Source organism: Malaclemys terrapin, chromosome 5 (assembly GCF_027887155.1).
Source record: "Malaclemys terrapin pileata isolate rMalTer1 chromosome 5, rMalTer1.hap1, whole genome shotgun sequence".
Lineage (NCBI taxonomy): Eukaryota > Metazoa > Chordata > Testudines > Emydidae > Malaclemys > Malaclemys terrapin.
Genome location: NC_071509.1, coordinates 26,576,301 through 26,588,888, shown reverse-complemented (window position 1 = coordinate 26,588,888; position 12,588 = coordinate 26,576,301). Strand labels below are relative to the sequence as shown.

General features: G+C 40.8%; 1 protein-coding gene across 2 annotated transcripts in view; it reads left to right on the top strand.

The window, feature by feature from the left end:
- The window catches only part of STK32B (serine/threonine kinase 32B), a 278,502-nt gene that overhangs the window by 23,146 nt on the left and 242,768 nt on the right, over positions 1-12,588 (top strand). Inside the window, exon 2 of one of the 2 annotated variants that reach the window (XM_054028968.1) lies at positions 9,492-9,547. The exons of the other annotated variant lie outside the window; for it this stretch is intronic. Within the exon in view, the coding sequence (XP_053884943.1) occupies positions 9,492-9,547 (56 nt within the window). The remainder of the gene's footprint in view (positions 1-9,491; positions 9,548-12,588) is intronic. 2 annotated transcript variants of the gene reach the window in all.

Sequence of the window (12,588 nt, the reverse complement as noted above, 5' to 3'; positions counted from 1 at the left end):
CTACTGTTCTCTACTGTGTGCAATCAGATCTGCTCAACTGTGTGTCATAAACTCTGTGCTTCTAACAGCCGATAGGGTCATTTGGCTCAAATGGTGGTGGTGGGGAAACAAATTGTGTTCTTAAAGCAGAAGGTCTCCATTCTATCGCTGAAGACCTGTGAAGTTCAAAGCGGCGCTGGTGTGCAGCAGAGTGTTCTGGTGCATAGTCCTAGGTAGTAACTGATTTGTTAGAGTTCTGTATCATGTGAAATGGATGATGCATGCAAAGTAGAAACAGTTTCATCCAAATGCCTTGGATTTCTAGAACTTTATACGGGGAATTAATAGAGCAACTAATGTTCCCCTGCTTCAAATGCCATGCGGTTTTTGCTTTTGCTTCATAAAGACTCAGTCATGGTTTTGATTTTTTTCAGCTGTATGAACTTGGATCATATTTTGGTCTCAGTTACACCTGTGCAACTGAATGAAGTCAGTGGGATCACCTAGGAAAAATTAGGAAAAGTCTAGCTCAGAATAGCAACATCTAGATACCAACATCTACTGAGTTGCCTAAACAATTTCAAATCAAATTCCTATGCATTCTTTTCAGCAATGCTAAAGTTGTATATATCTGCATCTATACCACTTAAGCTGAGGTATATGTTTTATTTTATGGAGTGTAAAATTCTTCAAATAGCACTTATTAATATAATTGGGCTAATGATATTTTTACATAATAAATATATCTCAGCCACATTGAGCACACAATAGGTAAGTCAGCACTCTACAAAATCCACCCTGTTTTCATATCATCACCTCAGCCACATGTAAGTTACAATTGAACAAATGATGCTGCAAATGAGAATATTTTAAATTAAATTTCTAAGTAAACCTACAAATCAGTGAGTGGAAATTTTGTGTTCCTATCCGATGTGGCATGCATCAAATATGTAATGATCTGTGTGAAAATAATGGTTTGCTTATTTTTATTCAGCTCGAATCACTGCACCACTCATGAATAATGCAAGTGGGGTGAATGCATGTAAAGGACTCTATTATTTTAACACATCATTATGAATATAATTCTGTATAGTCTATGCAAAAGGATAAGTAATAGACATTTCCATGAAAATTATCCAGTTTGTCTGCAGTGTGGCTGTAAAAAGTCAATAGACTGTGATGTGAATGTTATTTTCCTAATGGTCTACTTTTTTTGAGGGGTGGGAGACCAGGAAATGTGTATATCTTACTTTCCAATATATATCTTTTTACCACATTAGGAACTTTCTGCTGTGTTACATCCTTTCAGCTATACCAATGTCATCGGGGAGGTGGTATGGCTGGACTGGGCATCCGGTTCCGTACTCAACTCTATGGCTAATTTATATTAACTCCGAGTATTATTTTATCTATTTTTTAGTATTGAAATGAACCCATTACCATATTATCTGAGCACCTCACAACCAGAGCTGTGCCAATAACTATTGTTTTTTTATTTATTTTTTGGTTTGTTGGCAGTTACAAAATACAAAATTTCATTTTGGGTCAGCCCCCAAACCAAAACGTTTTGGAACTGTCTGCAAACTGAAAAGTCAATAAAAATAGGTTTGGGTTGAATGAAGTATTTTGTTTGATCCAAAACAGAATGTTTTATTTTGATATTAGACATCTTTAACAGTATTTTAAATTTATTTAGGAAGTATTGGCAGGTTTATAAATTTGTTTTTTAATCAAAGGAAAGGAAATTTGGAAGTGAAGGGAGAACTCTTCCTACCCCCTTCTATCCAGTAGCCCAGTGGTTAGGACATTTATCTGATATGTGGAAGACCCATATTCAAATTCCTCACTCTGGCATAGGGACTTAAACGCAGGTCCTCCATGGGAGTGCCCAGACCACTGTTATTGGTTATTCTGCAATGGGTCTCTCACCCTATAGACTGGTTGTGAGAGTACTGGCCTGAGAAATGGGAGACCTGGGATCAGGAACGGTTTCAACATTTCTGATTCCCTCCTCCCCCTTTTTTAAACTGAAACAATTAGCTGAAATTGACAGGAATTTACAAAATGTTTTGATTGATCTAAATATGTACCTCAGTTCCAGGTGGCACCCCGGGGGGGGGGGCTTGATTTCAAGTTTTCTGAATTTGTTTGGGTAGAAGAGGGATGGGGGAGGGGAATCCAAACTAATTTCTAGACTCTATAAAATGCCCAAGTAAAATCTATATTCTAAGGACCAGACTCAGAGCTGATGAGCAAGTTAGATCTCCTATAGGCTTGCTTAAATTCTCTTAGAATTACTTCTCTAAAACGGCATTCATTTACATAAGTGTAAAGGAATCTGATTTTGGGGAAATCGACATGCCAACGAGTCAGAAAAAGATTTAAGTTAAAGAGTCTGTATGAAGGTTTACTATAATTTACACATTCTTACAGAATTCTTTTAGTTGCATTTCGTGCTACAGTCCTCTCTTCTGGACACTTAGCACATGAGTCACTCCCTGCTTTCCACTCATAACCTCTGCTCTAGCACATCTGCTCCCACTCTCAAATATAGTCTTAGAGTTTAAGGCTGGAAAAGACCACCAGATCATCCACTCTGACCTCCTGCATATCACAGGCCACCAATGGGACCCAGCAGCTGACCGCTAAACTCAACAACCAAAATTAGACCAAAGTATTACAACCCACAGGAGACTAGACTATTATGTGCCACAGGCAGAGAATAGGAGGGACTGAGATGCCACCAGTGGCCCAGGCCTCCACAGCGGCAGGGAAATGATTAAGTGAGATATACCCCGATAATCCTGGCAAGTGAACCACACACTCATGCTGCAGAGGAAGGTGAGAAACCACTGAGGTCACTGCCAATCTGAGCTGGGGGGAAATTCCTTCCGAACATCACATATAGTGATCAGTTAGACCCTGAACATGTGAGCAAAAACCAGCCAGCCAAGCAGCTGAGAGAGAAAGAGAGAATGCTCGTTGCTACCTCAGAGCCCCGGTCCTCTCTAATGTCCCATCTCCAGCCATGACCATCCTTGATACTTCAGAGGAAGAAAATAAAATAAAATAAACAATACACTGGGGGAAAGAATCCCTTCCTGACATCTAATCCTTAATCATTGTGCTGGATCTAATGTAGGGCCTGATTCTGGAATCCTTAGTCAAAACTCCCACTCATGCTGGTTGGAAATTTGAATGAGTAACAAATGCAAGATCAGGCTCTCAGACTGCAGTCTCCATGAGATACTTTATTTTCCTACATGTTTGTAAAGCACCATTAACCTCTATTATGCTACACATGATAACCCACTTGCAAATGGTGCTTGCTTAAAAACTAGTAAAGATAAAATGCATCAACTTCCCCCAAAGTTGGGAAGGAAATGTTTTCCTCCCAAGTGAAGGATACCAAGAAAACTATTTTTAAAAGAGCAATAGTCATATTACTGCTGGTAAAGAACAAGTTCTCAAGCCAGCCATACCATTGTCTCACATGGGTTCTGTGCTAGTGTAACACCGACAGTTCCCGGTCATCAGCAGGCAGGATTGAACCTGGGACCTCTAGAGCTTAGTGCATGAGCCTCTATAGCTGTTAGCTAAGACTGTAGAGCAGACTCATTTTATCTCTTCCTCTAAGTGGTCTTGATGCCACTAGATGGGACAGAACAACCAGGGTTGGCTCCAGTTTTTCTGCCGCCCCAAGCGGCAAAAAAAAAAAAAAAGACGAGCGGCAGCACTTCGGCGGTAGCTCAATGACGCCGTTTCTTCGGCGGCAATTCGGCGGCGGGTCCTTCACTCCTTCTCCTCCGCTTCGGCAACAGCTCAAAGAGGAAGAGAAGGAATGAGGGACCCGCTGCCGAAGACCTGGACGTGCCGCTCCGATACCGGACGGAATGCCGCCCCTTTTTATGGGCCGCCCCAAGCACCGGCTTCCTTAGCTGGTGCCTGGAGCCGGCCCTGAGAACACCACACCCAGAACGTGTGTGGGTTACACTAGCAAAACATCATTAGATACAATGCCAGTCTCTGCAAGAGTGCTAGATGTGTAATACTTTAAGGGATGAGAACTGTGTAGTTGTGATATCCTCATTGCACAGACACTGTCTGATCTTGATGATATTTTAAGCACAGGAGCTACTGGAGGTCATGGTCAGCCATGGCTCATCTCAGCATCAGCTGTGGCACTGCAGTCTTGAATGTTCACAACAGGGAAAAACACACTAAAAGAACATACAAATTGTGTGATTAAATAAGAAAAGGCGAGTACAAGAAAAGGCAAGTCAGAAGGAAGGATGAAAATCAATACCTGAGGACAATAGACTAGTATAACACTAAGGTAGTACTCAATTTAGTTTGCAATACTCTGTTAGTCACATCTGTATTGCTAAGCTGACTTCTATATTTAATGTATGCAGTGTTGTTGTAGCCAGGATATTAGAGAGAAAAGGTGTATGGGCTAATAACTTTTATTGGACCAAGTTCTATTAGTGAGAGAGACAACCTTTAGAGTATATATAGAGCTCTTCATGTGTTAACTACTTATGCTAAACAATCTGTTCCATCTTGTATTTAGCTGTGACACTCTGAGTAAGTTTCCCAGACCTGAAGAACAGCTCCGTGTAAGCTGCAAAGCTTGTCTCTCTTACCAACAGAAGTTGGTCCAATAAAAAGATATTACCCCCCACACCTTTCTCTGCTATATTTAATGTTTTTCTGTTCATCTTGACCTCTGATAGGTCTACTGTTTAAAATATCATAGTCCTAAAATTGAATATTGCTCTTTTGACTGACCTCTCATCTGAAAAAATGTCCCTTTACCCTTCTCTAGCATCATGCTGAGAGCACTGGGTCAGCACTGATTTAGAGGAAAGAATGCCACCTACTGAATCAGCAGCACTGCTTCTTGCAGAAGAGATGCTGGAGCGTCTATCTAAGCGTTGACCCAGACCCCACAACTCTGTTTTTAATCTAAGGTGTGAGGGAGCTTTGCCACTGACTTCAATAGGACCAGGATTCAACCTGTGTTTTTGTTATCTATGAAGATCACAGTTCAGGTTGGCATGGCTATAGGAAGCCAGGATTCCTTTTCACCTGCCTGACAACTACCAATTGGGTTGTGTCCCTTTTCATTGTCTGGCAGATCCACCTTACCCGTCTTAACTTCAGTACCTAGAAGTAGACACTCACTTTAAAATTTAAAGTAAGGGACTTGTTTTATAGCAACCCACGCAAAGACAATATTGTTTTCTCTTAATGTTAGGTTGAAAAGTGGAACCTTCCACTTAAGCTTCATGCTGAGAGTGAAAGTTGTGAACATTAAATCAATTATTGTGGCTGTATTTTTAATCACTCGTATGTGGTTTATTAATAATCTGAGTTAAACCAAAAGGGACAAATGCCTTATTTAATCATTTTCTTCTTGAAGAAGTCCAATTTACATTTAAATCCCCTATAATAAATACATTATCCTAGTCATTAAGAGTAATGATAACCATTAAGAACAACATTTAGAGAAATAGGGTCGAAGAGAACATTAATAAACTTCCTTCCCCTAGCTAAAAATGAATGTTTAATCTAGGTTCTTACAAAAATAAAATATAATATATGGAGAGATACCTATCTCATGGAACTGGAAGGGACCTTGAAAGGTCATCAAGTCCAGTCCCCTGCCTTCACTAGCAGGACCAATTTTTGCCCCCTGATCCCTAAAAGGCCCCCTCAAGGATTGGAACTCACAACCCTGGGTTTAGCAGGCCAATGCTCAAATCACTGAGCTGCCCCTCCCCCCTTATTGAAATGTATCATTTCAAAATCAATCCGGTGCAGTATAACAATATAATATATCCCTGTTGTAACTTGTGTGGAATTAATTTCAAATTGCTGGAGACGAATCTACATCAAATGCTATCCAGCTGTAATTGGGGAACCAGCCTTAATGGCCCAGACTCTGATCCAAGCTCTGCCTGTTGCATGTCTGCAGTATGTCAGTTGAAGCCAATGAACCTGATTCTTCTCTCACTTATTTTCTCCTGAATTATATTGAGAGGAAATCCAGCCTAACAAGTCTTACGCTGGTCTAGCCAAAATCAATCTATGGCCTAGCTAAAGAGCCCAATCGTATCCTTTCTGAGGCCAAACTCCTATTCACATAAACAGGACTTTTACCTACCTAAGGAGTGCAGGCAGGAGGCCATGCTCAATCAAATGACATTTTCTTTAAACAGAGGTGTCTGGTTTAAAACCAAATCAATAAAATGTATAAGAAATATCAAAAGGGGTGTAGTATGTGAGTTACAGAGTTAAGCTTGTTTGCAAAGGAGAAAAGCTGCCAAATAGTGGGGTAAAAATCACTCTCTACCATTTAATCAAGAGCGGAGGGGAGCACCTCTCTCTTAACCTTTACATGCTACAAGGGATGTACATCTCTGATCAGCTTTGAGATCCTGGTCACCGATCCTGCAAGTCACTCCTTTGGGCTGACTTCAGTGGGTGCAGCTGTGCAGCGTGACTAGCTGGAAGAGGGCATAAAACGGCAGAAACCTCGGTGGATTGGGGCTTCACTAGTTCTGGATCACTGAAAGAACAGATCCCCGGGACACTAGCTTTGATCAATAATAACCCTGGATTGCCCAGGGCCAAGGGAGGGGAGCACAGTTTTTTCAGCAGCAAGCCCTCATTTGGAGCAAAATATTATTAGACTCATCTGTTTGATAAGCTTTCCACCAACAGCAGTGTAGGCCCACTCTTCAGTGTGTGTTACGCATACTCACTGTACCTGATCCATGTAGATGATATGACTCTGCTACTGCACCCCTTTAACCCACTGCTTTGTTTAGCTCACACTCTAGTATCCTGCTTCCTGGGTTCAATTCCTGGTGATTATCAAGCAGATATTTATTATAGCAGCACTAACAAATGGACCAACAATGCTTCCTTGAAGATGCTGCAAGTTAGCAAAAATTATCTAATATTTAAATATATTATAAATATCATTAATTGAGTTAACAAAACACACTACAAGCATTGTTACAGGGTGACACTGAGACGTCAGCCCTTCCCATTGACTTGCTATACATAGGGACTTAGGACTGCAAGGGAGCTCCTGGGTCATCAAGACCAGTCTCCTGCTATCACAGGCAGCCCCATTGTATAATCGCAACCATGTCATATAACTGACATCAACCTTAAGAGGCTCTATTCTCCCATTCGACCTGGGCTGGTAGATATTTTTAACAGGTATGTATAAAGTATGACTAGGAAGTTTTGTTTATTTGTGAGTAGTTTTTTTTGCCTAAAGTGGTACATTTTCAGAGCAACCTTGCAAAGGTGCTATACATAATTTTGCAGATGCCCAGTTAACACAGTGGTGGGCACATTAGAAATGGACAGCCAAAGCTAGAACAACACACAAGTTGCCAGTTCTTGGGTTATTTTTTAAATAAGTTTCAATACATTTTGCCATTTTCAGTTCATGTGGTTTTGTAGCCTTTGGGTTTCACTTTTAAGTGTGATTCTGTTCTGCCAAGTGATTGTAAAAACTGAATCACACATTCCCATAGTTGTGTTTCAATATCAAATTTGCTCAGACTACCAGTATAATGATGGATTTTTGCCTTTCCTACTAGCCCGACCACCTAACCTGGGCTTAGAATGTAGTGTGACCTTCAATCTAGCTCATGGAACACTACCACTAAGAAAGGTTCTGAAATCCAAAATCTGCTCTCTCACACCGTTATGCAAACGTCTCTAGGGCAGATACTACTCTAATTTATATTCGTGTGACTCTGGAGTAAATCCATTCTATGCTAAGATAAAAATCTTCTGAAGTAGGCTTTGTATTACATCTAAGAAAATTGTGTGTTTCTTTTTAAATTACATTTTGCACTGGGATAACAAACCACATAGGGAAGGACTGATGCGGATCCTTTCACACCATCCAAACTCCCTTTCACTTCAATGGATTTTCTGCCTGAACAAAGAGATGAGGCCCTGAGAGTGGTTACTACTACCATTGCTGTTGCATATCTGTAACAGGATGGCAGTTTGCCTATTAGGAGATCATGATACTGCTGAAAACTGTTCAATTAACGGATTTGCTGACTCACTGGTGCAGCTGGCTCATTATCCCATGTGGTTACAAGAGAGGTTGGGAGTAGCCTGAGCTGGGACCTGAGGGAAGGAGTGAAGAAAGTGTAAGTGCAGATACACTTTAGTATGGAATTTTTAGTTTACTAGTTATTAGTATTTTGAGAATGACCTTTTCAATAATAAATCAGACCTGAAGAGAAGTAACTTGCTTTCACTGAGGATGTGTCTACACTGTAGTTAGACACCTGTGGCTAGCCCTTGTCAGCTGTCTTGGGCTCAGGGCTGTTTAATTGTGGTGTAGACATTCAGGCTTGGAATGCAGCCCAGACTCTAGGACCCTACAAGGTGGGAGGGTCCTCTGTAGCCTGAGCATAAATTTCTATGGTGCAATTAAACAGCCCTGTAGCCTGAGCCAGCTGGCATGGGCCAGCCCCAGGTGTCTAATTGCAGTGTAGACATACCCTGAGTGTCTAGGTTTGTGGCAGAGGGGAGGATCCCATACATAATCACAATAACACATATTTTTTTTTAACCGGACTTTTTGCACTTTCTGTAGTTTCTCTTGTCTGAAGATCTTTGATGTGTTATACAAACAATGAAATGCCCCTATGAGGTTGGCATTGATTCTGGAGCCTTGCAAAATGCATTTTGCTGTGTGGATGAAATGGTGAAAATTCCAAACCATCTCTGCTGTGCTGGGGAACTGTAGACAGTTATTGGTCTAGAGCCAGTGACCTCAAAAGTGAATAAGACTGACTCAGGAGAGGAGTGGAATGAGGCAACCCAAAATTCACTCATGGGCCAGAATTGACACCTATCTCTCTGGGTGGGGGATGGGGAGAGCAACAGTTGTGGTCATCCACTTCTCACTAGGATATATTCCTCCCTCTCCCTTCCATTGGCCCAGTATTGCCAATCCTAGATGTTCAAAAACCACGAATTAGCACCTCCCCCCCCCAAAAAAAATATTGTGAGATTTTTTAAAAAAAATTAAGTAAAATAAAATTAACCCACTGGTTTCTGAGTATTTAGGTTACATTCAGTTCATACTTTCAGGCTTTTCTCTGCAACAACTATTTTTAAAGAGGGAAGGTCATCTCTGTGTAAGCTCAAAAGCTTCTCTCTCTTACCCTAACAGAAGCTGGTCCAATAAAAGATATCACCTCACTCAGCTTGTCTCTCTAGTATCCTGGGATCAAACTGGCTACAACAACACTGCATACAATGCTTCCCCCACTCCCATCAAACATATTTTCATTTCCAGGACCTGGGATTTTAAGAAAAACATTAAATAACATGAGAGTTGTGATCAAGTCACAAGAGAAGGCAACATTGCATTATTTTTAATTTTTAAATAACTCTTTCTGATTCTGAGTCTGCATTTTACAAACTATTATTCCTCTCTTTTCTATTTGCTTTTACAGTTAATTTTGATCACTTTCAAATACTGCGAGCTATTGGGAAAGGGAGTTTTGGAAAGGTAAGAATCAATGTTTAGTTGTTGTTGTTTTTGGTGATAAAATCTAGCAGCAGATTTCTTCATACTAATATGATGTGCTCATTCACTCTGGTTAGGCTATCCGAGAGAGTTGCATTTTTGAAGCATTTTGATCACAATCAAATTAAGTGCAACTTTGGTTGTACATTAAATTAAGTTACTCTGACTACAGTACATTTGCTTAAGTTAATTGTGTAAATATGATTACAAGTAAATATCTTCCATAGAGTTTAGCAGGACTAAGAAATCAACTTCAAAAAAACCAAATGAAAGAAGTATAGCAGACATCTCAGTTAGGCTGTCTAGAAAAGAATGATCTTGTTCTGATCCTGATTTATCTATTTTAATATGACTAAAATATTTCCGTTACAAAGATACTTTTTACATTGATTTAAATACATGTGAAGTTCTACAAGCTGAAATGTAATTATGATGGAAAATGGTTCTTCAATTCAATGAGCATGTGCTAGAATGGGGAAAACCAATGACTTGTTTACAAATGAGTATATAATAAAGAATCATGTAATAACCAAGATCTTAAACACTGCCTTCCCCAAAAAGCCCTGGCTCTTTATGCCAGATGTAGCTGTTTTGTAAGGGAAGGGAAAACTGAATGCTACAGCCCTCTGAGCTCTTCAGGAGCTAGCTGGTGGATCCACTCTTGTCAGTGCCATGTGGGGCAGATGGCAATGCTACCTAGAAGACAATGGTTCATGAAGCACTGTTTGTTTTTGTAATTCCCAATATGAGAGCCTTTCCTGGTGCTGAGTATTTGTTTGGGGTGCAGTTGACTGCAGAGTTCTCTGAACCTTTTTATCATTTGGATTTAGATTCACAGTCCCCTAGAGCATCCACTGAACAATAGGAAGAAATAGAAACATGCTGCTCATCTTTTAACATAATTTGTTTAATGTACAGTTGTCAGTGCAACAAAATAGTCTTCTCAATAATGTACTCGTTTATCCCAAAGCAACACAAAAGAATTCCACTCCATCTTCTGTCTCTTTCACAAACAGTAAAAGAAGAAAACACATGTTAAGATGGCCTGTCCTATGGTATCCACAAGGAGGACACGTCAAAAGCACAGTTTCCAAAAAAAAAATTTTTTTTTCAGCAAATCACTTCAGCCCCTACCATCCATTCAGGAATGACTTTGATCCCAACTTTACCTGTCAATCTCCTTCTGGAACCTTCTCCTGACAGAAAGTACCAAAGCACAATATTGTTGCCTCCTCATTTCCTTATTTTGGTAAATTGTGCCTGAACCTGTTGTAATACCCTCTCCCGGATTTATGTCCTGTATTTTATTTTGTGCTTGTAGAGCATGGCACTTTTCTTGACTTGCCTTTGGGTCAAGATAGGTGAGGTAATATCTTTTACTGAACCAACCTTTGCTGGTGGAAGGGACAAGCTTTTTGAGCTCTTTCTCAGGACTGGGGAAGGTAACCAGAGCGTCTGAGCTAGATACAAGTTGAGACAGATTGTTAAGCATAAGGGGTTCACACATGCTAGCAGGCGGTAGGGTGTGTTACAAATCGTTCTAATGAGCCATAAACCCAGTGTCTCTGTTTAAGTCCATGGTTTTTAGGGTCTAGTGGAGTTATGAATTTAAGTTCCCAGACTCATCTTTTGACAGTATTACGCAGGTTTCCTTGGAGGAAGAGGACTAAGAGGTCATTTATGGAGTGATCAATTTATGAAAAGTGTTTGCTCATGGATGATATGGTGTTTTTGTCTTTTCTTTGTGAGCTCAAGAGCATAGTGACTGTCTGGTTTCACCCACATAGTTGTTGTTGCGGCATTTCATGTACTGGATGAGGTAAGCCACATGTTGTGATAGGCATGTATATGCTCCATGGATCTTGAAAGTTGTGTTATGTGTGGAGGTGTTGATCATTGTAGCAGTGGAGATATGTTTACAGGTTTTGCATCTGTTGTTCTGGCAGGGTCTGGTGCTGCTTTCAGTTGGTGTGCCCTGGTCTGTGGGGAGCTTTCTTCTGTTGATGAGGTTGGTAAGGGTTGGGGGTTGTTTGCAGGCCAGAAGGGTGGGTTCAGAAAAGACTTCTTCCACTGAGAGGTGGTAGGTGACAAATTGGGATGCGTGGTGAGCGGTTCCCCCAGATTGTTGAAATGGGTTCTTCCAGGGAGTTTGGGTGGCCTTTTCCATGATGTGGTCCATATATCTGGTAGAGTGCCCTGTTTAGTGAAGGTGGTTTAAAATGTGTTTAGGTGTGTATGCAGACTTTCTCTTCAGAGAAAATTCTGTGGTACCTGAGTGCCTGGCTGAGAAACTTATTTCTTGACATTTCTAGGGTGGCTGCTTGATCTGTGGAGGTAAGTGTGGTGATTTGTGGACTTCTTGCAGATAGTTGTCTATAGGGTTTCATTGCTGAAGTTGATCATGGTGTCCAGGAAATTGGTGCTGGTGTGGGAGTGTTCTAGAAAGAATTTGATGGATGGACAGTGGTTATTAAAGTTATGGTGGAAATCTGAGGGAGTTTAGGTCATCTTTCCAGAGGATGAAAATATCATTGATGTAACTCAGGTATATCATCGGTTTCATGGTCCATCTTTTCCAGAAATCCTTCCTCAAGGTGGCCTATGAAGAGGTTGGCCTAATGAGGAACCATCCTAGTACCCATGGCTGTTCCCATGGTTTGGATAAAGTGTTTGTTAAATGTGAAGTTGCTGTGGGTGAGTTTGTCAATGCATTTGGGGTGGATTTCAGAGTGCTGTATGTTATCTTATAAGTATTTGAGGGAGGCAGTGATGCCATCATGGTGAAGGATGTTGGTGTATGTAAAGGTGGCATCCATTGTGGCAAGGATGGTGTTCTCTGGGAGGTTGTGAAAGTTGCAGAGTTTCTGCAGGAAGTCAGTAGTGTCTTAGAGGAAGCTGGCTCTTTGTGTGGTGAGTGGTTTGAAGATGGTTTCTATGAGTCCTATATTCCTTCAGTAAGAGTACCAGGGCCAGGTATGATGGGTCTGCCTGTGTTCCCTTGTTTGTGTGTGTCTTGTGGAGCA